Raw genomic sequence first — 26168 nt, 5'->3', positions numbered from 1 at the left:
TTGTCTCAGATGGATTTATACTGAAAAAGTTCTTGCAGGTGGGACCTGAGGATAAAGCAAGGTTAGCTGCGATGGGTTTTGTAGAGCAACTTGGTGATACAGATATTAGAGTGGATTCCCACAGTTGGACAAGTAATTTGAAAATCATTTTAGCTCTTTTGTCCACATATTCATGAGTGTTTATCAACCAACATAAAATTTGCATTTCTGCAGGGTAACACTTATCAGAGAATTACTTTTGAAACTGCCCAAAGAGGAAGCAGTGCAGAAGGAAAATTATATGGAAAATAAACAAGCATCTATGGCCTGAATGATGTTTCCAGGGTGTGGCATTTATCAGCGCGAGATATTTTGCTGAAGCTGGATGGTGCTTAATGAAAAGCAGATCTCTCAATGTTTCGTTTCTTTTCTTATTCATCATAGCAAATGGGCACCGCTGGCTAGGCCAGCATTTATTGCCCATCCCCAATTGCCCTTGAGAAGGCGGAGGTGAGCTGCTGCCTTGAACCACTGCTGTCCATGTGGTGTAGGTACGCTCACAGTGCTGTTAGGGACGGAGTTCCAGGATTTTGACCCAGTGACAGTGAAAGAATGGCAACATATCTCCAAGTCAGGATGGTGAGTGACTTGGAGGGAACATCCAGGTGGTGGTATTCCCATGTTTCTGCTGCTCTTGTCCTCTAGATGATAGTGGTCGTGGGTTTGGAAGGTGCTGTCTAAGGAGCCGTGGCAAATTCCTGCAGTGGATCATTGCTATGATTAAAAAAATGTAGAAGGTATCGCCATGATGCAGGTTGATTTCTTATGGGTACTGAGGATTTTGAGAAATGTGATATTAATAAGATTAGAGTGGAATTTAAAATTGGGAGTCAAGCATGTGGAGCTTTTAAATTATATTGGTTTAAGCAGGGTAGGCCTGGAATAACTTAAATCAACAACCCTATTTAGAGTTTTACTGCCATCTCGTACTAGGTCATCACAGAAAGATCTTATATCTAAAGAAGACGCTGAGCACTTGTGAAGCTTGATTCGCCATTTGAACTGGTTGAGCACGCAGATGAAATCAAATGCTAATTTTGATGTGGTTAAGTACTACAATGAAACACCCTAAAGTCCACAGTATTTTAAGTGCAAAGAAACATTTGAAAAGTTAAATCTGAAGAAATGAGCGCTTGAGGAGTTTCCCATCCTTAAGTGACCCAAAAAACATGAAACGTTTCACATGGTAATCTTCCTAGTTGGTGTTCATATGCAACTGGTTTCATGATACTTCTGATGGTTAAAATGGGAAATGCCCTTCAGCTTGGAAGCTAAGAAAATAAAAAGGGTTGTTAAATGTACTTCCAATGATGAAACACTCGGTATTGTAGAGGCAGTGGATATGGGATTCGATTTGTCAAAAATTAATTGAGGTTCTGTACAATGGGCATACTGATGATAGTATACCCATTGACTGTTAGGTAGATAATCATTCGTTGTGGGATTATGTATACATTGCGAAAAATGAAAGAGAAAAGGTTATGAAATAACCTTTTGCTGGCTTGAAATAAATGCTGAAGAAAAAGGAAACCTGATTCAATGGGTGGATGCAAGTCATCAAATGTCGGTTTTACAAAAAAAAAATGCATGTATGAAAGCATCAGCCCTAATCTTTTCTGTTGGTGTCAGTGGGTAACTAGTGGGCAAGTCCTTAATTTCATTGATTTTCGTGCCTTGCCTAATGGCAATGTACTATTATAGCACAGCCTATGCAGGAGCAAGGTAACTCTGACAGCAACTTCCTGATTTCATTTAATTGCACATGCACAGACACTGGAAGTTCCTGTCCAATTTACTCTGTTAAATGGTGAACACCGTTAGCCTATTATTCATTATCTAGGCAAATTCCAGGTCAATTTATTACCTACACTTTATAAATGCAATAAGAACATAAGGGTCAATATTTATTCTGTTAAGTTAAAACAAGATCATTATTGAACAAAGGTGGCAGGTTAGTGTTTTAACTGAAGGTAATCTGGCATAGCATGATAATTATAATTTTCCCCTCGCCTCCAATCCACACCCCCCTCCCCCCAACACTCCACCACACCCCCCCCAAAAATATCATCCTTGTCAATTGTTGCAGCTCAACAGATCTTTATATTTTTTTTGCAGGTCTTGCAAGTAGGCAGTGTTCCCCTTCAGCCGATAATGAATGAAGCAGCAAGTGGCTTAAAGAAGATGGATGGTGCCTCTGTGAAGATGTAAACCTTAAACACATTCATAATTGTGTAACTTGTGAATACATATTCATCTTTTAAGTAAAGAATTATCAGTGAGCGAACACTATTTATCCAATCAGTGATTCCTACATTCCGTTATGGGCAGTTACTCTGTGTTGACCCAATTTTTGCAATTTGGTAAATTATAAAATAATTTGTCTAGTATTTTGTGGCACATAAAACATTTTTTATTCGTTAATAGGATTTGGGCTAGGCCAACATTTATTGCCCATCTCTAATTGCTGTTTATAAGATGGTGGCGAGCTACCTTCTTGAACAGCTGCAGTACATGAGTAGGTACATCCACAGGGCTGCTAGGGAGTGAGTTCCAGGATCTTGATCCAACGACAGTGAAGGAATGGCAATATCCAAGTCAGGATGATGTGACTTGGAGGGGAACTTGCAGATGGTGGTGTTCCCATGTACCTGCTGACTTTCTCCCTTTTAGATTGTAGAGGCCATGTGTTTGAAAGGTACTGTCATAGGAGCTTTGGCAAGTTGTTGCAGTGCATCTTGGCGATGATAAACACTGTATAAAAATTAAATTACTTTTTGCAACAATAAAATTATTGCAGGAGTACTACAAGCTTTGAAATGTAATTGGTTATACCTAATTTCGTGGACAATTTCTCTTTTTAAACCTTCAGGCAAACCTGCACATCAAAAGCAATGCGTGTGTTAACTTCAGCATTATCTCAACCAGATTCATGTACATATGACTTGAAGGTAATTAATTTAACATTTTGCAAACTCTCCTCTGGCCCACACTGTAGGTAGGCAATCAATAGAGGATAATACTTCTTCCAAACCAGTTGCTTGTATAATGAATTGCACCCATAAGAAAGTATCTGGTAGCTAGTCTCAACAATGCAGTTGATATTGAGAACTTGTCACATAAGAAGCTTTTTGTTTAAATTTACATGCTAAGCTGCAGTGTTGTCTGTTGCTTTGAAATTTGTTATTTGTGGTTGCTGAAAGGCATCCTTCAGATCTTACCAGCATTTTCTATTTTTATCTCAGAATTACTTTGTGTATATCAAGTTATTTAAATGGGAATTATTTAGATCTGAAGTTGTTAGTCTTCAGTAAAGAGAATCTGAAAAATTAAATTATGCATTTGTAAACATCAAATAATGCATGCACCAGGTTTGCTTTCATTTAGTGTAATCTGTTTGTGGCCTCTATTCTGTACTGAAGTGCCTTCTGTAAATATCAGCCATGTATGGAAGTTCTTAATTTCTGTTTATTTTATACTTTCAGTGTGGCTCAAGTGTCACCAGTTCCCCAAATTTGCAAAGCTCAAATGAAGATAGTGAAAAGGTTAATGATTACCCCTTCTTCACTTGCACTGGACCATTTGCTTTAAAAAAGCAAGGAGGTAAATTTAATAAAATATTATCTAACCTCCATCTTAAAAACTGCTGGGTTTGAATGAACTGATCTTGATTGTTGGGTATTGTCCATTAGTGAACACACAAGTAGTGCTGAAAAGTATTAACATTTGCATTTACTGCCTTTTTTGCTCAGGAAGAGTGAAGGGGGCATTGTAATCCTTTTACTCCAAATTGAGAGCTAACAACGCTAAAGATTTGAGTGTATCTTCTGGAGTGGGGAGAAGAGAGGGTCGATTGGTATGTTTTAAGTCTGGGACACAGGCAGCCCAATTTTACTCACTCTGTTGATGATGCAAATTCAAGGTGACGGTCTTTTTTTTGACCCAATCATAGTTTAACTTATGTGAAAAATGCCTCTATCATCTTCATTAACCATCCTTGAAAGTTCTCAATGAAAATGTCAGGTATTGCGATGGCAATACAACAGTTAGTTCTTTAAAGGGAATTTGCAGCAACAATGAGTGAGAACTGAGCAAAGTGGCTTCCAAATCTACCTTTCACTGAAAAATTGCTTTAATTTGATGAAGCGCCTCTACGCCTTTCTACATAGATGGGGGACATCTCCTTCCCACCCACCCCTCGCCGGCCAGGAGTAGTGGGGAATACAAAAAAATCTGTAACCTGCCATGTACATGCCTATTTTGTGTGTATATGAGGTAGGATGGGAAGCAGTAAACTAGTTAGCTCTTGTAAGGCGGGTTAGTGATTTGAATATGTTAATAAGGATGTATACCTCATTTTAATAGTCTTTTATATTTAACAGCTGGGGACTGGATTTTCAATGGTATGTGAAATCCTTTACCTAAACAGAGGTGTGAACTGCTGGACCCAGCTTTTTATGGCACTGTTTGGGTCCAGGGTGGGCTGCAATCAGCTGATGCCTGATCTTGAGGCCAGCCCATGACCTGATTTGCGCCTCCTGCTTCTAGCACAGGCCTTCCTGCTCAATGTCAGGCCAGTCTTCAGTCTGGCTGGCTGATGTCTGGAAAATGGAGAAAAAAACTAGGCAGAACCACCACATTCCCTGCATTTTCAGCTTTCCTGGCTGCTATAAGTCCCTCCTAATTCTTCCCCATAACTATCTGGACTGGGGTGGATTTTATACTAGCTGTCATTTGATTCTGTGTAATGGAGGCTGCATCCTTCCATTCTTTCATGATACCCTTACAGCATCAGCTGCACTGGTCCAATACAAGTCAGTTGTATTTTTCTAGATTTGTTCATTTAAACAACTGTATTTTGGGCTTATTTCTTTGTTCTATTTCTATGTCCCACTTTCATAATTTATTTCCACTTAGGCAGGATTTGCAGATACAAGTTGGAGCTTCAGGGTGTCCATTTGTATATCAATGGCTTTGACTTACTAATAAGGGGCAGGCCTCTCTGTACCAGTAACGACATGGATGACATCATAGGGAAGTAACTCATTGAAAATGTGTATAAAACTGGGGAAAATCCCATTTTCCCATATGGTACCATTGTGGGCTACATTGTAGCGCATCATGATGTTAAACACAGTTTTTTCCAAATGCATATTATTGATACTATTTATTTTATTAAGCTGGGTTTTATTGTCCTTTATGATGTAGTTTTCCCTAAATTCTCTATTCACTTAATACATTTGAGGTCTTATCAGTGTGACAAATTTGTCTAGATCAATGTTATCAAACCCTTGTGACAATTTTGAACATTTATACGTAGCCTTGAAAGAGTGCAAGCCAAACTCTCAATCTTTACTCGTAATTTGGACTTGGTATAGTGTTTTGCACTTTGCTGTGTGTTCTCTTGGACAATTATATTCTTTCCATTGAATGATCAACAGTACATTACATGTAGCATTTCTGGGTACAGTATCATTGTTACCTATTTTGTTAAACATTAAAATTATTGAGAGTCTGGCAATATTGAGATCAGCTTGAGTAAAAATTATTTGGAGATTAATTCGCTCGGCTTTTTTCTTTCCCTTCTTTCTGCTCAAGCATTTTCATTGGACCCTTCCCTAATGAGCTCGCAATATTTGAATGTTAAAAGAGATAAGTTTGGCTTTTGTCTTCTAGCAATTCCTGATCAAATTAAGCAAGAAGAATATGAACTAAAATCTGACAACCTGAAAGAAAAGGGGTTAAAGGAATTCAAGACACACACTGTTGATGTGATAAAGAAACAAGGTAGTTTCGCTGTAGAAGCTGTGAAGGGGAAAGAAATATCTGGCAGTGCTTTTACTCAAGTTTCACCTGAGGTAACGTCCAATTTTTTTTTTACAGCAAAAAAAATGTTTTAATGTATGTTCTTTTGTGCAAATTGGAATTATAATTTTATCACAACTATTTGTCTTTGTTGCCAACTTTCTCTAAAGTGACAGTTGTGGAGCTGAAGGATGAAAGATTTAAGATGGACATGTTGTTCACGCCTGCTTCTGGCATTAAGACTACTGCATTTGTCAGTATAATTCTAAAATCCGAATGGTCTGTCAGGTGCAACCTAATACTAGGAAATTGTTAATTTCTACTATTGAAAACATCTGATTTGCTTTATTTATTCCCGCCAAGCATTTTTGCTATAGTTTGATATATTAACAATCAGGAACCCCTAGATATCTTTCATTTTTCATGCACATTATTTTCTAATTTGTAATTTGAGCCCCTTTCTGCTTTGTTTTGTCCCATGTGAAGTACTTCGTATTTTTCTACGTTTTAATTCCCTCCGCCCAAATCCAAGTACATACAAATCCTCCTGTAGCTTTACCGCTTATATTTTGAATCCACCACCATCATTAACTTTGTGTCACTTAGAAATTTAGCTACTGTGCTTGTGACTCTCCGCTCCAGATATTTTTGAAAACATTAAGGTGATACAGGGAAGGTGGCAGCTTAGATCCAAAATTGGCTCAGTGACAGGAAACAAAGGGTAGTGGTCGATGGATGTTTTTTGCGAATGGGAAAACGATTTCCAGTGGTGTTCCACAGGGCTCAGATTTGGGCCCTTGCTATTTGTCGTATATATTTATGAGTTAGACTGAAACATGGGAGGCACAATTGAGAAATTGGCTGTGTAGTTGATCGTGAAGAGGATAGCTGTCGACTCCAGGATGATATCAATGGTTTGGTTGAGTGGCAAATGGCATTCAATCTAGAGAAGTGTGAGGTAATGCATTTGAGGAGGGCAAACAATGCGAGGGAATATTCGATAACCAGGAAGTTATTGAGAGGGGTTGAGGAAATGAGAGACCTTGGTGTGCATGTCCACAGGTCCTTGAAGGTGGCAGGATAGGTGGACAAGGTGGTCAAGAAAGCATATTGGAATGCTTTTCTTTATTGGGTGAGGTGTTGCATACACAAGTAGGGATGTAATGTAAGGGGGGGAGGGGAGGTCAGTTACCTGGGGGTATAGATTTAAGGTGATTGGTAGAAGGATTGGAGGGGACATTAGGAAAAACGTTTTCACCCTGCAGGGGTGGGCATCTGGAAGTCATTGCCTAAGCTAGTGGTTGAGGCTGAAACATTCAACTCATTTAAAAGGTACCTGGATCTGCATCTGAAATGCTATAACCTGCAGGGCTATGGACGAAGTGCTGGAAAGTGGGATTAAAATGAGTTTATTTTTTGGCTAGCGCAGACACAATGGGCTGAATGGTCTCTTTATGCACCATAACTTTTCTATGGTCCTATCAAGCAGAAGAGTTTCCAAAGCACACCTTTATGGAACCATGTGTATCAGTCTCCCAGATTGATGACACTTCCTATACCATCACTTTCTGGGTTCTATTGGCCAACCAGTTATGGGTTCATTGTAAAGTTCCAACTTTGTTGTCATTTTCTGCCTTCGTGATGAACTATATCAAAGGCCCTTATTAAAATCTAGCTATGCTACCTCCACTACCATACCTCTATCCAGTTCCTTTGTCACAAACTCAAAGAAAATTAGTAAATTGGATTGGTGAGATCTCTCCTTCAGGAAGTAATATCGACTCTCTTTCAGGATTTTATTTCTATCCGGATGTATTTTCTCTACACCTTAGTTTTATTAAACATTTCCATTACTATAGACACACAGCATGTCTAGTTTCCTGGGTCATGTGAGCTACCGTTTTTTGTTAAAAAAAGCTGTTTGTAACATCCGCCTTTCTCCAGACAATACCTATATTTCAGTGATTTATGGGAAATTTGTGTTGGAATTTTTACTATTTCCTGTCTTTCTTCTTTAAGGATCCCCTGCATCTTATGCTTCTGAGGTTTATTTATCTTAAGTTTGGACAGCTGTCTGGCAACCATGGTGGTTATATGTGAATAGTCACAACTTACCTCTTCAACATCCTTTACTTTCTTTTTCAATCAAATTAGTCACCTGACATTTTGATTAAAAACCAAGGCAATTTTTGCAACCTGTGTACATGTACTATTCTGGTATTGAATTTATAATTCTGTGGCATTTTTCTTCATAACAATAAATGCCTTTTTTCTTCTTGTAATTGCTTGGTAATTCAATTCAACCAGGTAGGAATTCCTAAGTGTGGTAGCTTTGCTTAACATGGCTACATGTTGATCCATTGCGTTCAGATTCACTTCTTAGAAGGAACTTTGATTTCTCCACTCCCTCAGCAAAATTTAAACCTGTCAGGTTGTTCTGGCCAGAGTTCTCAAGTGCATTTAGTTGTTTTTTTTGTAAAAATTACAGTTTAATTTGGGTTTTTATAACTTCAGTATCCTTTGTAATGTCAAACACTGGTTTATGAACACTGGAACTTAAATGTCCAACACACAGGTTGGAGAGGCTTTGATCACCCCTATCATATGCACAGAATAGGAGCAGAAGTAGGCCATTTGGCCCTTCGAGCCTGCTCCACTGGTCAATAAGATCATAGCTGATATGTTTGTGTTTCGAATCCCACATTTCCATCTATCTCCGATAACTTTTGATTCCCTTGCCTAACAAGAATCTATCTACCTCTGCCTTAAAAATATTCAATGATCCCACCTCCACTGCCTTCGGAGGCAGAGAGTCCCAAAGTCGCACAACCCTCTGGGAGAAAAAATGTCTCCTCATCTCTGTCCTAAAAAGGGAATCCCTAATTTTAAAACAGTGCCCCCTAGTTCTGGACTCACCCACAAGAGGAAACATCCTTTCCATGTCCACTTTGTCAAGGCCGTTCAGGATCTTGTATACTTCAATCAAGTCACAGCTCACTCTTCTAAACTCCAGTGGAAAGAGCCCAATTTGTCTAACCTTTCCTCGTAAGATAACCCAGTTACACCAGGTATTAATCTAGTAAAACAAAAACACCTGGAAGAACTCAGCAGGTCTGGCAGCATCTGTGGAGAGGAGCACAGTTAACGTTTTGAGTCCACATGACTCTTCAACAGAACTAAGGAAAAATAGAAAAGGGGTGAAATATAAGCTGGTTTAAGGGGGGGGAGGGGGGGTGGTACAAGAAGAGCTGGATACAGGCCAGTGATAGGTGGAGATAACCAAAAGATGATACAGACAAAAGGACAAAGAGGTGTTGAAGGTGGTGATATTATCTATGGAATGTGCTAATTAAGGGTAGAAAGCAGGACGAGCAAGGTATAGATAGCCCTGGTGGGGTGGGGTGAAGGAATCGAAAAAGGCTAAAAGGTAGAGATAAAACAATGGGTGGAAATACATTTAAAAATAATGGAAATAGGTGGGAAAAGAAAAACCTATATAAATTATTGGAAAAAACAAAAAGGAGGGGGAAAATCGGAAAGGGGGTGGGGATGGAGGAGAGAGTTCATGATCTAAAATTGTTGAGCTCAGTATTCAGTCCGGAAGGCTGTAAAGTGCCTAGTCGGAAGATGAGGTGCTGTTCCTCCAGTTTGCGTTGAGCTTCACTGGAACAATGCAGCAAGCCAAGGACGGACATGTGGGCATGAGAGCAGGGTGGAGTGTTGAAATGGCAAGCGACAGGGAGGTCTGGGTAATGCTTGCGGACAGATCGAAGGTGTTCTGCAAAGCGGTCACCCAGTCTACGTTTGGTCTCTCCAATGTAGAGGAAACTGCATTGGGAGCAATGAATGCAGTAGACTAAGTTGAGGGAAGTGCAAGTGAAATGCTGCTTCACTTGAAAGGAGTTTTTGGGCCCTTGGACTGTGAGGAGAGGAGAATTAAAGGGTCAGGTGTTGCAATTTCTGCGGTTGCATGGGAAGGTGCCGTGGGAGGGGGTTGAGGTGTAGGGGGTGATGGAGGAGTAGACCAGGGTGTTATGGAGGGAACGATCCCTACGGAATGCCGCTAGGGGGGGGGTGAAGGGAATATGTGTTTGGTGGTGGCATCATGCTGGAGTTGGCGGAAATGGCGGAGGATGATCCTTTGAATGCAGAGGCTGGTGGGGTGATAAGTGAGGACAAGGGGGACCCTATCATGTGTCTGGGAGGGAGAAGAAGGTGTGAGGGCAAATGCGTGGGAGATGGGCCGGACACGGTTGAGGGCCCTGTCAACAACCACTGTGGGCGGAAAACCTCGGTTAAGGAAGAATGAGGACATGTCAGAGGAACTGTTTTTGAAAGTGGCATCATCAGAACAGATGCGACGGAGGCGAAGGAACTGAGAGAATGGGATGGAGTCCTTACAGGAAGCGGGGTGTGAGGAGCTGTAGTCAAGGTAGCTGTGGGAGTCGGTAGGCTTGTAATGAATATTGGTGGACAGTCTATCACCAGAAATTGAGACAGAGAGGTCAAGGAAGGGAAGGGAAGTGTCAGAGATGGACCATGTGACAATGATGGAGGGGTGGAAATTGGAAGCAAAATTAATAAATTTTTCCAGGTCCAGACGAGAGCATGAAGCAGCACCGAAGTAATCATCGATGTACCGGAGAAAGAGTTGTGGGAGGGGGCTGGAGTAGGACTGGAACAAGGAATGTTCCACATACCCCATAAAGAGACAGGCATAGCTGGGGCCCACGTGGGTACCCATAGCCACACCTTTTATTTGGAGGAAGTGAGAGGCGTTTAAGGAGAAATTGTTCAGTGTGAGAACGAGTTCAGCCAGGCGGAGGAGAGTAGTGGTGGATGGGGATTGTTCGGTCCTCTGTTCGAGGAAGAAGCGGAGGGCCATCAGACCATCCCGGTGGGGGATGGAGGTGTAGTGGGATTGGACGTCCATGGTGAAGAGGAAGCGGTTGGGGCCAGGGAACTGGAAATTGTTGATATGATGTAGGGTGTCAGAGGAATCACGGCTGTAGGTGGGAAGGGACTGGACAAGGGGAGAGAGAATGGAGTCAAGATAGCAAGAAATGAGTTCCGTGGGGCAGGAACAGGCTGACACGATCGGTCTGCCGAAATCTAGTAAACCTCCTCTGAATCACCTCCAACATTTTTACATACTTTCTTAAATAAGAAGACGAAGACGGCACACAATATTCAAGATGTGGTCTCGCCAATGCCCTGTATTACTGAAGCATAACATTCTTTCTTTTATGTTCAATTCCTCTCATAATAAAGGATATCATTCCATTAACCTTAATTACTTGCTGTACCTGCATACAAACTTTTTGTGACTCATGTACGAGAACACCTAGATCATTCCACACCTCAGAATTTGGCACCCAGTCTCTGTTTAAGTAATACTCCACTTTTTTTATCCTTCCTGTCAAAGTAACTTCACGTTTCCCTTCATTATACTCAATGCAGATTATTTTTCCCACTCAACCTATCTATATATGTCTGCAACCTCCTTATGTCCTCTTCACAACGTACTTCCCTACCTATCTTTGTGTCACCTGCAAATTTAGCTACCTTCACTCCCCTCATCTAGGTCATTGATATAAATTGTAAAATTTGAGACCCCTGCACAAACCCCTGCAGGTTTACTCTACTTATCACATTCTGCCAATCAGAAAAGGACCCATTTATGCACGCTCTGTTTTCTGCCAGCCAATCTTCTATCCATGCTAATATGTTACACCCTACACCATGAGCCTTTATTGACGTAGCACCTTATCAAATGCCTTCTGGAAATCCAAGCACAGCACGTCTACAGGTTCCCTTTTTTCCACAGCGCATGTTACTCCTTCAAAGAACTCCAATAAATTGGTGAAACATGGTTTCACTTTCACAAAACCATGATGACTCATCCCGATTACCTTGAGTTTCTCTAAGTGCCCTCCAACAACCTCCTTAATGATCGATACTAACATCTTTACAAAGGAAGAAATTGCTACCCAGGCCAAAGTGAGAGGGGAGCTAACTGGCACACCAGTAGAACTTACAGTCGAGAAGAAGGAGGTGTTTGAAAGGCTATCCTTCCTTAAAATAGATAGGGCACCAGGACCGGATGAGATGCATCCAAAGATATTGAGGGAAGTGAGAGTGGAAATTGCAGACACTAGTAATAATCTTCCAGTCTTCCTTAGACACAGGGGAGGTGCCAGAGGACTAGAGAACTGTGAATGTTATGCCCTTGTTCAAAAACGGGTGCAAGCCTGTTTGACAATTGCAAAGTCTGAGCCTCCTCCACTACTGTCTGCTCAGTCCCAATACCTACATCACGGTCACCTCCTCCTGTCCCTCACTCTGTCCCTTCTAAGAGGTGTGACCATTTTCTGGAATAGTGTCTAGGTATTTCTCCTTTCCCTTATGTCATGCAGTGTCTGCAGTTTGGCTTCCAGATCCAATAATCCTGATCTGGAATTCCTCTAGCTGCTTACCCTCTCTGCAAATGTTTGTCCTGGATCATCTTGGCATCGAAAAACTCCCACATTGCACAGTTGCAACATAACACCTGTCCTGCCATCTGGTCTGCTTATGTTATTTAGTTAACTTAATTTAATTACTCACTTAAAATAATTCCTATGTATACTACACCTCTTTTTACAACCTCCCCCACCCCCATGCACTGAATTCCCACGTGAACCTAATTTGCTACCCACTCAGTCAAAATCAAATCCAAAATGTTGATCATGTAAATTTGACTGGACTCACCAATGAAAGTTGAGTTTTATACTAATTTTGAAGTGGCTGAGAGTATTTTTTTTAAAATACAGGCTAATGGACCAAAATTTAATCAGGCTGGTGTGATGCTTGCTCCAAAGAAATTTCCATCCACGAGTGGTGTTGGTAAAAGTGCAGTTCCAACAGCATCAATTTGTCAAACACCCTGTATCAAAATGTCTCATCGTTTCACAAGCAGGTAATAATCATTTCTGTTAAGTACTCATTAAAGTTACATATTATGCCTCCTTAAAATATGTTAGCGTTGTCTTAAATGTAATCTCAACTATTTAAGCACTGTGGGTATTTCTTATTTTCAAGTTCACAGACTCCAGTTGTGAGCAAACCTGTACTGGCGCAGGTTTCGACTCCACACAATTTTATGCCAGTTTCCCAATTTTACACCAGTTTCCCACCTACTCCAGCAACGCCACAACAACATTGTGATCAGCTCCAACAATATGGATGTTCTTCGCTTCTGCCACAGTTAGGGGTAATGTTGATTTACAAATTGAATTTTCAATACTGCATATCAATTTGAGAATTAATTGTGTGTTCTGAATTTGAATATGAAGTTTTAGTTGAAATTTTGGATTTTTTTTGTCAGATTTCAGTACCTACTTTCACTGCCAATGAAAGTATTGTGGTTAAGGAGAGAGTCTACTCCATAATAAAAGTACTAGGAACTGGAGGATCAAGTAAGGTAATACGGTATTTAATTCCTTTTACTATTCATTTTCAGTTAAGAGCAATTAATGGGACTAATATGAAGTAAGGAAAACTTTAGAGCAGCGCAAGATCATAGACTTGGGTTGAAGAACTTGTCACAAGGTCTAGCTTAACTTGTAATATTTATGATTAAATTGTACAATTTGGAAAAAAAAAAGACAACTGCATGGAAAAGATCAATTTGGACAATAATTGTTAAATTGCAAGAGTAGCCCAGAATCACAAATTGAAACTAGTAGGGCCAGCATCAGGAGCTTGATCTTCAGAGTGATCAATGCATGGAATAGACACTCTCATCGCATAGTGGCAATGAAAATTATGGAATAATTGAAGAGCCAATTTGATGCTGCAATTGGGAATTTTGGGACCATTCTCTGATGGAATGAAAATGGCCTGAATGGTCTTGCGTAACTATCTTGTGACTAGGTTTGCACAAAAATTTCCTGAATTGGATAAAAATACATAAAAGGAAGGTATTTAAATGATTGACTACTCTTAAAGTAGCGAAGCCACCTGGTCAGGATGGGATGCATCCTAAGTTATTGAGGATAGAAAGGGTCGAAATTGCAGAGACTCTGGCCACAATCTTTCTTCGATGTGTAGGTGGTGCCAGAGGACTGCAAATGTTGCACTTCTTTTGAAAAAGAAGTGAGTGGTAAGCACCACAACTCCAAGCCAGTCACTTTAATGTCGTTGTTGAGGGAAACTTTGAAACAATAAATCTGGAACAAAATTATTAGCACCTGGAAAAGTATAGACTAAGAATTGAAAGTCAGCAGGAATTTGTCAAACACAACTCTTGTTTGATTAACTTAATTGAGTTATTTATAATGCAGAGGATAGTGCCAAGTAATAGACTTTCAGAAAATTTAGAGATGGGGCAGCATGCACACAAAATTGGCAATAGGGCAAAGCTGATAGTTGTGCTTGATTTTTTTTTTCAGACTTGCGGGGGGGCGGGGGAGTAGTTGGTTTTCTCCAGGGGCCAGTATTAGGACCATAGCTTTTTTTGATCTATAATAATGACCTGGAATTGGGTTTACAGGCATAGTTTCAAAGTTGCAGATGACATGAAACTTGGGAATGTAGTAAATTATGAAGATAATAACCAACTTCAAGAGGGCATAGACTGATGAAATGGTAAGAGAACAGAGAAATCTGGGGTGTATACATTCAAATCTTTGAAGGTGGCAGTACAAGTTGAAAAGGATGTTATGAATCATATGGGACCCATTACTTTTTTTAATAGAAGAAATAGAGTACAAAACGAGGAAGTTATGCTAGAGGTTTATAAAACATTGGTAAAGCCCCAGCTGGAATATTGTGTTCAATTATGGGCACTGAATTTACAAAGTATGTAAAAGACCTTGAAGAGGGTGAATTAGAGTTTTTATTTGAATGGTTACAAGGATGAGTGACTTCTGTTCTGTGAAGACACTGGGGAAGCTGAGTTTGTTCTTAGGGCAGAGAAGGTTAAGAAGAAATTGGTGTAAGTGTTAATCATGAATGGGTATGTAAGGAGAAACTCTTCCGTGGCAGAAGGATACTGCTTCAAGGCGATAGATAAAAAGAATCGGGTGACTTTGTTTTTATATTGGGTTATTGTGATCTGGTATGTACTGCTTGAAAGGGTGGCAGAAACAGCTTTGGTATTGGCTTTCAAAAGAGATTAGCATAATGCTAATGACACAAAGCTAGGCAGGAAAGTAAATTGTGAAGAGCACATGAGGCTACAAAAGGTATATAAATGGGTTAAGTTAGTGGGGAAAGTTCTGGTAAATGGAATACAGTGTGGGAAAATAAGAAATTGTCCATTTTGGCAGGAAGAATAAAAAAGCATGTTGTATAAATGGTGAAAGATTGCAGAGTTTGGAGATGTAGAAGAATCTGGGTACCCTAGTACATGAATCGTAAAAGATTAGTATCCATGTACAGCAAGTAATTAGGAAAGCTAATAGAATGTTATCGTTTATTGTAAGGGGAATTGAATACAAAAGTAGGGAGGTTATGCTTCAGTTATACAGGGCATTGGTGAGACCACATCTGGAGTACTGCGTACAGTATTGATCACCTTATTTAAGGAAAGATGTAAATACTTTTGGAAGCAGTTCAGAGAAGGTTTACTGGACTAATACCAGGAATGGGCAGGTTGTCTTATGAGGAAAGGTTGGACAGGCTAGGCTTGTATCTGCTGGAGTTTAGAAGAGTATGAAGTGAATTGATTGAAACGTATAACATCCTGAGGGGTCTTGACAGTGTGGATGTGGAAAGGTTGTTTCCTTTTGTGGGAGAATCTAGAACTAGGGGTCACTATTTTAAAAATAAGATGCCGCTTATTTGAAACGGAGATGAGGAGACATTTTTTTCTGAGGGTCATGAGCCTTTGGAACTCTCTTCCTCAAAAGTTGGTGGAAGCAGAGTCTTCAAATGTTTTTAAGGCTGAGGTAGATAGATTCTTGATAAGCAAAGGGGTGAAAGGTTATCGGGGGTAGGTGGGTTTGTAGAGTTGGGGTTACAATTAGATCAGCCATGACCTTATTGAATGGCGGAGCAGACTCGAAGGGTCGAGTTGCCTATTCCGGCTCCTAACTTGTATGTTTTTATAAATGCTTGGAAATATTTACAGTTCTGTGGGGATATAACAGAGGAGTGAGACAAATTGAATAGTTACCAAAGAGCCAGTACAAGCAAGGTGAGCTGAATGGCCTCCTGTGCTGATCACTCTATCTATGATTCAGTTAATGCCCTTGGAGCTGAAGCTGCAACATTTGACTTTTTCCAGAATTAACATTTTTCATTAAAAAAATCTAAAGTTTTTGACGTGTTCGAAGAATTTTCACAACTTTTCATTTCTATATTGCCTGTTGAATTAAGCACAGAAGTGTATAAGTTTAAAAAATGGATCGCATTGGGATGCAGGACCAATGGTGCAGTTGGTGAGGAGTTTTTGAAAGCAGGGAGGTGGCAATGGAAAGGAAATGAGGCAAGAGATTCTATTCAGCAGGAGCACAGTACTGTAACTGTGTGGTATACAAGGAAGAGCCTTTGCAGCGTTTGGTACTTTTGACCGCCCCATCCTTCAATACATGATCCGCATTCGTCATGACAGCTTTCACACGTATACTTACGGTTCTACTTCTCTGGCAGTTGTCACAATCCCCTCTGCTGCCCCTGTCAGATTATTTGTCTGATATCTGTTAAACTTTGAGAAACCATTGTCTTTGGATCCTCAAAAACTCCCTAGCTTGGTCATCAATTCTGCCAACACCCTGGGCATTTTCTTAGCTATGCCTCTTGTGTCCCATACTATAGAATATGCGACCTAAACCTCTTCATTTGTCTCCCCTTTAAGACCCCCCTTAAAACCAGACTTTCTGATTAAGCTTTTATCTCTGGCTCGCCCACTCCACCCAGGTCCCAAATATCTAATTTGTCTCTAAACTAATTTTTCCGATTGCACCTCTTTGGAGTTAATTGGGGCATTTTTTTTACATCAAAGATACTATTTAAATTTGAATTAATGTTGTCTGAAACATTTAATTAGACATCTGATGACAATGACAGGTTGATTTTAATGCAAACGTTTGAAAAGCCAGATTAACTGGCCAAGCAAACATGAATGCCTGAATGCTTTCTAATCCAGCAATGGGACCAATGAAATAGCTGTGTGCCTCTCCTTGAAACTGGCTATCTTTAGACTGCATATGCAGTGCTTTTCTCCCTGGCCTAACACGTAAACTGTTATAGCCAAGGCTAACTCAAAATCAAATTAAAAATCTATTCTGACTGTCGTGTGGTTATGTATTTTTAAAAAGAAATACAATTTTTCTATGAAGCAATGCCAGCACTTTGGAGTGATGCAACAGATTAACCAGGTTTTGCTTCAAAAAAATTAATGGGTTTAATGTTTCATTCTCTTCCCCCAAGGCATTTGCATCCACAAATAATCTGTTCTGTTCCAACCAGGTATTCCAAGTACTTGACCAGAAAAAACAACTATATGCTGTTAAGCAAGTTAATCTGCAGGATGCAGATGATCTCGCAGTAGCTGGCTACAAAGATGAAATTGAATACTTGAAACGTCTACAGCGACACAGTGACAAGATAATCAGGCTTTTTGATTAGTGAGTCCTTTTTTTACCAGGTTACTTTATTTCTAATTACTGACCAATTACTTTATTAACCACTTGCATTAATATAGCTGCGGCCAAAAGTTCTTCATATCAGAGAGAAATGGGCCATGTGATAATCAAAGAACATGGTGACCAAATGCACAGTCTAAAGCAGGGTGGGGGGCAAGTAAGAAGGCTCAAGACGTTTAGGGAGGTGGTTCCATATGATTAGTGGTAAATCAGAGGATCAGACAAATTTTAAGAACCAACAAAGAATGATTAAAAAGATAATAGAGGCTGAAAGCAGAGTATGAGAGAAAGCTAGCTAGTAATATAAAAACAGATAGTAAAAGTTTGTACAAGTATTTGAAAAGGAAAAGAGTAACTAAAGCTTGTCTTGGTCTTCTGGAGAGAGTGTCTGGGGAATTGACAATGGAAACAGAGGCATTGAACAGGTATTTTGTGTCTGTCTTCATGATAGGAGACTTAAGAAAACTTCCCAAAGTTTCTTGATAATCGAGATGATAGGGAGGGAAAACTTAATACAATCACCATCATGAGAGAAAGGATGCTAGGAAAACGATTAAACTTAAAGGCTGACAAGTCCCAGGACTGGATGGCCTGCATCCTAGGGCCTTAAAAGAAATGGCGGCACATATAGCAGATACATTGGTTATAATCTTCCAAAATTCCTTAGATTCTGGAAAGGTTCCAGCGGATTGGAAGTTTTTAAAAATTAATTTATGGGATGTGGGCATCGCTGGCTAGGCCAGTATTTATTGCCCTTGAGAAGGTGGTGGTGAGCTGTCTTCATGAATTGCTGCAGTAACACCTTTATTCAAGAAAGGAGGGAGGCAGAAAGCAGGAAACTATAGGCCAGTTAGCCTAACATCTGTCATAGGGAAAGTACTAGAATCCACTATTAAGAAGGTTATAGTAGGATACTTAGTTAATCATGATTTGACCAGGCAAACAAAATCAATAGTCACTTAGACAACTGCAGTATAATTAAGGAAAGCCAGCATGGATTCATTAGGGGAAAATCATGTTTAATTTGCTGGAGTTTTTTTAGGAGGTAACACAGAAGCTTGATAAGGGCAACGCTGTTGATGTGGTGCATATGTATTTTCAAAAGGCACTTGATACAGTGCCACACAACAGACTTGTGAACAAAATTCATGGAATAAAAGGGAGTAGGCACTTGGATAAGAAATTGGCTGAGTGACAAGAAACAGTAGTGGTTAATGGATGTTTTTCAGATTGGAGGAGGGTTTGTAGTGGAGTTCTCCGAGTCAGTGTTGGGACCGTTGTTCTTCCTGATGTATATTAATGACATAGTGTTAATGCACAGCGATTGGTAATTGCTGAGCTGCTCAAATCCTAGACGGAAACTTGAACAGTTGCCACAACTGCTTTGCAATTTGTATTTTTATTTCAAGATGTGTGCCTTGAATTCAGTAGTAATAAATCCGAGTCTGAGATTTTTTACAAAAGTAAATTAAACATTTATTAATAGAAGAAAGATTTTAAGCACATGCATAGGTCGACAAATTACGACTGCCATAACTTCTATATCCCTTAATTAATCTGACTTCTGTTAAAGCAACAGTAAAACAAAATAGATTTCAATAGATGCAGGCAAAGCACTCAATACCCTGGACAGTGATATTCAAAATTAATTTTCTTAGCTACAGTTCCTGTAGACAGCAGCTTGATACATAGAGGCAGGAGGCTTTTCACTCTTAGATCTTAGAATGCCTTCTTCCTTACACATAACCTCATCTCCTTTATACATGTTTCTCCCTTTTTAATGTAAATTCCATTGTTCCAATATGTCTTTGCAACTTTACTTTTCCCACAATATAAATCTTTTATAGAACTCATATATTATCAATAACCTTTGGAAAAATAAACACACTGTTTGGCTTAGCTTCTTCTTACCATCTCTTTGAAATTCAGACTACTCTGTTTAACTAAGAATGCAAATGTACCTCACATCCTAAAACATCAACCATGTTTACGTATTTAGCATTTCAAGCCTAGCTTCTCTTTTGATAACTCAGAAGCCCCAGACTAGCTGCCTACAATTCAGTTAAAATCCCCACATACACAGCCACACAGAGAAACTAATCCAAACCCTACTATTAACCTACCTTTACAATAAATCTCAATAGTATTATGAAAATTATTACATTTTCATGGCACCTACTGTGGTGTTCAGGGCATGATTTCAAAATTTGCAGATGATACAAAGATTGGGAATGTTGTCAAGGCAGACAAGTGGCAGATGAAGTTCAATGCAGAGAAGTGTGAGGTGATTCAATTTGGCGGGAATAATATGGAGAGACAGTATAAAATAATGGGAGAAACTCTAAAGGAGGTGCAGGAACAGAAGAACCTCTCTGTACATAATGCCCTGCCATCTTCAATGACTTTTGAGAGAGCAGTTAATAGAGCATATAGTATCTTAGGCTTTATTAATAGGGGTATTGAGGCAAGAGTAATGAAATCATATTGAAATTGTATAAGACACTCGTGAGGCCTCATCTGAAGTACTGCGTCCAGTCCTGGGCGCCATACTTGAGGAAGGTATGAAGGCATTGGTGAGAGTACAGAGGAAATTCACGAGAATGATTCCCGGGATGAAGAACTGTAGCTATGAGGACAGATTGAAGAGATTGGGACTTTCTTCCTTGGAGAAAAGAAGCCTGAGAGGAGACTTAATAGAGGTATTCAAGATCCTGAGGAGTATGGACAGGGTAAATAGTGAGAAACTGTTCCCACTTGAGGAGCATCAAGAACTAGAGGGCACAGATTCAAAATAATTGGCAAAAGAAGTAAAAGTGATATGAGGAAAAAATTTTCACCCAGAGGCTGGTTGGAGCCTGGAATGAACCTCTGGAGAGGCAGATTCGATCAAGGTATTCAAAAAGGCATTGGATGGCTATCTGAAAAGAATGAATGTGCAAGATTATGGGGATAAGGTAGGGGATTGGGACTAGATAGCATACTCTTTCAGAGAGCCTGTGCAGACTTGATGGGCTGAATGGCCTCCTGCACGGTAAAAATTTTGTGATTCAGAGCCAATATGGCTTTGTGAAAGGGAAATCATGTTTTACTAATCTATTGGAGTATTTTTTGACAAAGTAACATTCAAGTGAATAAAGGGGAGCCAGTAAATGTGGTGTACTTGGATTTCCAAAGAGATTTCATAAGATACCACCTCAAAGGGTATTACACAAGATAAAAGCAAATGATATAGAGGGTAACCTATTAGCATGGATAAAGATTGGTTGACTGACAGAAAGCAAAGGGTAGGGATAAATGGGTCGTTTCAGATTGGCAAGCTTTAACTATTGGAGTGCCACGGGGATCAGTGCCAGGTCCTCAACTAGTTACGTAAAAGCAAAATACTGCGGATGCTGGAAATATGAAACAAAAACAGCTGGAAAAACTCAGCAGGTCTGACAGCATCTTTGGAGAGGAAGACAGAGTTAACGTTATCGAGTCTGTATGACTCTTCATCAGAACAGAACTTCAGAACTATTTACATTCTATATTAATGATGGATGAAGGGACCAAATGTATGGTAGCCAAATTTGCTGATGAGGCCAAGCTAGTTAGAAAAGTAAGGTGTCAAGAGGAGGTAGAGTGTCTGCAAAGGGTTATAGACAGGTTATAAGTGGGCAAACATTTGGCAGATGGAGAATAGCGTGGGTGAATGCAAACTTGTTCACTTTGGCAGAAAGAATAGAAAAGCAGTATACTACTTAAATGGAGAAAGATTGTAGAACTCGGTGGTTCACAGGGATCTAGGTGCCCTGGTACATGAATCAGAAAAAGATAGTATACAGGTACAGCAAGTGATTAGGAAGGCAAATGGAATGTTGGCATTTATTGCAAGAGGAATGGAATATAAAAGTAGGGAAGTTTTACTGCAGATGTACAGGGCCTTGGTGAGACCACATCTGGATTAATGTGTGCAGTTTTGGCCTTCTTATTTAAAAAAATATATAATTGCTTTAGAGGCAGTACAGAGAAGTCCACTGGACTCATTCCTGGGATGAAGGGGTTGTCTTATGAAGAAAGGTTGAACAGGTTAGACCTATATCCATTGGAGTTTAGAAGAATGAGAGGTGATCTTTTTGAAACATAAGATCCTGAGGAGACTTGATAGGGTGAATACCTGGAGGATGTTTCCTTTTGTAGGGGGGACTAAAACTAGGGGAGATAGTTTAACAATAAGAGGACTCCCTTTTAAGATGAGAATTTTTTTCTCCCAAATGGTTGTTGGTGTGTGGAGTTCTATTCCCCAGAAAGTAGTGGAGGCTGGATCATTGAATTTATTCAAGGCAGAGTTAGACAGATTTTTGTTAAGCGAGGGAGTGAAGGATTATGGGGGCAGACGGGAAAGTGGAGCTGAGACTGCAACCAGATCAACCATGATCTTATTGAATGGTAGAGCAGGCTCAAATGTTCCTAAGTTGGTGGAGGTAGGATAACAGTGATGTTGGCAAATGTGACAGGATACAGTTTTGGATGAAATATCCCAAGAGAATTGACGGCCTTTCTGATAGTTACTTGGATCCATTTTAATGTGTTTCTCTAGATTACTGTTAGTCTATTACATTTTTATTACAATTCAGCAATTTTAAACAGACCATGCAATTTCTTAATACTCTCCATGGGCCATTTTACTAAGTTAAAGGTGTTATATAAATGCAAGTTATGTCTTTCACGGGTTGTTTTAAAAAAAAAATCAATTTGACCGGTTCAACAGCTATCTTTTGTAATGTTTAAGTTGCAACAAAATTGAAAAAATCAATATACAATATGTTGCCTTGTATGTTACTGAGCTATTTGATGAAGAACATCATGTGTTTGCCCATTTATTTTTAAAATGTGAGGATATCAAAGGATATGGAGCAAAGGCAGGTAATGGAGTTGAGGCACATATCAGTCAAGACCTAATACAATGGCATACCAGTCTTAAGGTGCTCAAGTCTCCCATCTCCTCTGCTACTTTCAAGCATCGGGCCTTGCTCCACCCTTTGCTTTATCTCAAAAGTTCTTACAACTGAAGCTCCACCCTGTTTCAGTCAGGTATCTTCCCTCAACCTCTGTACTGAGCAATTTCACATCCTCAGTGAGTTCAGTTGCCACTTCAACTACCTTTACGCTTTTTTATAGTTAAAAAATGTTGACCTTTATTACAACACTGAGGTTGCCATAGTTATTTTCTCTCTGGAACTGGACTCTTCATTCCTTTCCAGATTCTCTCCCCGGCTCTTATGGTCATAGATCTTGATAGATTTGGCCATTTACAGCGCCACATTGTAGATGGAAAGGTTTCAACAGCATTACAGACTATAGGGTCGAGGAGTTCATTGCCCACCCTAAGCCTTTGCGTCATTATAAATTCTTCTATTTGTATTCATGGCCAATCCTTTAATAATCTTGTCATGTTCCATTGCATCCCCTATGGTATTGATCATCAAGGTATTTTCTGACCAGTACGTTGCATTGCTCCCTATCCCTTTCCAACCCCACTTCTTTCTGCATCCACCCCCAAAAAAAACACACTTCCCCCAAGTCACTTAATCAGCCATCTGTTTTTCTCAACTACAATTTTTTTTTTGCCCTTGCTCCCAATAAAGGTTTATTCTCCTCCTGGTTGTTCCCCTGGTATGGCTCCCATGTTTGTTTGCTCATGCACTGAAGATGCAGACTTGAGTATATATGGCACATAACTGATTTAGCCATCTATCACACCTGGCTAGGCTACATTGTATTAATAGGTTGGTCTTTCTCCCTCTCTTTCTCTCTCATCTGCTTAAAAAAAAGCCTGGTACTGCAAGATTACCTTGGAAGGCAAAGCTAAAACCTGCTTCTTATGCCAAGAATCTGACTTTTTTTTTAAACAATGCTGAAAATACACAGCAGGTCAGACTTAAGAAGCTAACAAAGTTTAATATTTTGTGTATAATGCTTTCAGATAATATTGTTATATACTTCCTTTTAATGCAGTGAGATTACAGAAAATTATATCTACATGGTAATGGAATTGGGGAATGTAGACTTAAACACTTTGCTCCGAAGGAAAAAAGTTATCAAGGCATTAGAGCGCAAATTATACTGGGAAAACATGTTGGAAGCTGTTCACACGATTCATCAGCACGGTAAGTACTTGTAAGACACTATTTTTAATTAAAGTTTATCAATTCTCTTCTTAAAAATGTTGCATATGTGTCAAAAATGCTTGAGTGCCACTAGTGCTCTGTTGCTTTCCATCTCCCAACCTACCCGCCACCTAAATGGTTGCTCTTCATGTGTGAGCTGAATGGAGTGTTCTTCAGGCATATGGCCATGGGAGTGCCCCTGATTATATTACTAGTGCAATCTGATGTGGGAAACCCAAGGGTAACAGATGAACAAGGCTTTCCTGGCTACAACCACCAAGCTAAACACCCCTGCATTAACTAAATAAGACACAACTCCAGATAAATACAATACAGAAATCCTCTTTCTCCAGCACTGCAATGCTTTCCTTAACCAATACCACCACCCCATCTCCTTTCCTATCTTTTCTGAACACCTTGTACCCTTGGAATTATTTTTTTATTCATTCACGGGATGTGGACTTCACTGGCTGGGCCAGCATTTATTGCCCATCCCTGGTTGCCCTTGAGAAGGTGGTGGTGAGCTGCTGCCTTGAACTGCTGCAGTCCATGTGGTGTAGGTACATCCACAGTGCTGTTAGAGAGGGAGTTTCCAGATTTTGACCCAGCGACACTGAAGGAATGGCGATATATTTCCAAGTCAGGATGGTGAGTGACTTGGAGGGGAACTTCCAAGTGTTAGTGTTCCTGTCTATCTGTTGCCCTTGTCCTTCTAGCTGGTGGTGGTCCTGGGTTTGGAAGGTGCTGTCTCAGAAGCCTTGTAGATGGTACACACTGCTGCCACTATGCGTCAGTGGTGGAGGGAGTGAATGTTTGTGGATGTGGTGCCAATCAAGTGGGCTGCGTTGTCCTGGATGGTGTCTAGCTTCTTCAGTGTTTTGGGAGCTGCACTCATCCAGGCAAGTGGGGAGTATTCCATCACACTCCTGACTTGTGCCTTGTATATGTTGGACAGGCTTTGGGGAGTCAGGAGGTGAGTTACTCGTCGCATGATTCCTAGCCTCTGACATGTTCTTGTGGCCACAGTATTTAGATGGCTAGTCCAGTTCAGTTTCTGGTCAATGGTAACCCCCAGGATGTTGTTAATGGGGGATTCATTGGTGGTAATGTCATTGAACATAATGGGGTGATGGCTAGATTCTGTCTTGTTGGAGATGTTCATTGACACTTGTGTGGCGCAAATGTTATTTGCCACATGTCAGCCCAAGCCTGGATATTGTCCAGGTCTTGGTGCATTTGGAAATGGACTGCTTCAGCATCTGAGGAGTCACGAATGGTGCTGAACATTGTGCAATCATCAGCAAACATCCCCACTTCTGGCCTTATGATGGAAGGAACTTAACATCCAGTTCTGCCTTTCCTTGAGCTAGGTCTCTGTTATCGCCACATCATATTTCCACATGGCAACCTGCGTCTCTAACTCCCCAATCTTGTTTACTATACTCCGTGCATTCATATACATGCATAATAACCCTGATTTAGATTTTGTTACTTTCTCCCTCACCCTGACTGCACATATTAACTTACTATTCTCTATTCTAGTGCTGTCTGTCCCAGTATTTTGTGCACCCTGGTATTCCACTGTAATATTTTCTCTTGGTTCCCATAACCCTGCAGAGTTGGCTTAAAGCCCTCCCAACATCACTAGCAAAACGCCCTGCAAGGAACTCAGTCCCAGCTCTGTTCAGGTGCAACCCATCTGGCTTGTACAGGTACCATCTTCCCCAGAGCTAGTCCCAGTGTCCCAGGAATCTAAAGCCTTCCCTCCTGCATCAACTTTCCAACTACACATTCATCTGCCTTATCCTCCTCCTTCTGTATTTACTGGCAAGTGGCACTGGGAGTAATCCGGAGATTACTACATTTAAGGCCCTGCTTGCTAATTTTCTACTTAGCTCCCTGAATTCTGATTGCAGGACCACATCCCCCTTCCTAACTAAGTTATTGGTACCAATGTGGACCACAACCTCTGGCTGTTCAACCCCCCCCCCCCCCCAAGAATGTTCTGCAGTCACTCTGTGACATTCAGGTAGAGAACTGAAGAAGAAGATATATTTTATTTATCTTAGTTCATATACTGTTGTAAAATTATTGAATGTTAGGATTTTGTAATTTCATCCCCACTCCATGAGAAAGCATAATGGGTTTATTTTTTCTTTTAGGCATTATTCACAGTGACCTGAAACCAGCCAATTTTCTGGTGGTTGATGGAATGCTGAAATTGATAGACTTTGGTATTGCTAATGAGATCCAGCCAGATGTGACCAGTATTAGTAAAGATGCTCTGGTGAGTTATGGATGTGTTGTCTTATGCTAACTTCTATAAAGATTTCAGCAGTTTTACTTTGTATAGTTAGACTTTTGATTTAGCGAGAGAAACCATTGAGTGAGTAAATGTCATTGTTTTACTTACAGTTTGGGATTGAATACAATCGTGACTGATAGGGTGAAAAACCTCTTTCAAATAGCTGTATGCTTTCTCTTCTGGAAGGAAATTGAGTTTGGGCAGTGTTGATATGTGCCCTATTTACCTTGCTGCTACTGCAGC

At 40.2% G+C, this 26168-nt stretch overlaps 1 protein-coding gene across 2 annotated transcripts in view; it reads left to right on the top strand.

Moving 5' to 3' along the window:
• ttk (ttk protein kinase) overlaps window positions 1-26168 on the top strand; it is a 77074-nt gene that overhangs the window by 26207 nt on the left and 24699 nt on the right. For both annotated transcript variants that reach the window (XM_078542457.1, XM_078542458.1), the window contains exons 8-17: window positions 2155-2243; window positions 2909-2987; window positions 3522-3639; window positions 5713-5894; window positions 12654-12799; window positions 12922-13093; window positions 13208-13303; window positions 17296-17453; window positions 23469-23620; window positions 25783-25907. In XM_078542457.1, coding sequence (XP_078398583.1) covers window positions 2155-2243; window positions 2909-2987; window positions 3522-3639; window positions 5713-5894; window positions 12654-12799; window positions 12922-13093; window positions 13208-13303; window positions 17296-17453; window positions 23469-23620; window positions 25783-25907 — 1317 coding nt within the window. The remainder of the gene's footprint in view (window positions 1-2154; window positions 2244-2908; window positions 2988-3521; window positions 3640-5712; window positions 5895-12653; window positions 12800-12921; window positions 13094-13207; window positions 13304-17295; window positions 17454-23468; window positions 23621-25782; window positions 25908-26168) is intronic.

Source organism: Cetorhinus maximus, chromosome 5 (assembly GCF_964194155.1).
Source record: "Cetorhinus maximus chromosome 5, sCetMax3.hap1.1, whole genome shotgun sequence".
NCBI classification, from domain to species: Eukaryota; Metazoa; Chordata; class Chondrichthyes; order Lamniformes; family Cetorhinidae; genus Cetorhinus; species Cetorhinus maximus.
This window is presented reverse-complemented; position numbering and strand designations above follow the sequence as displayed.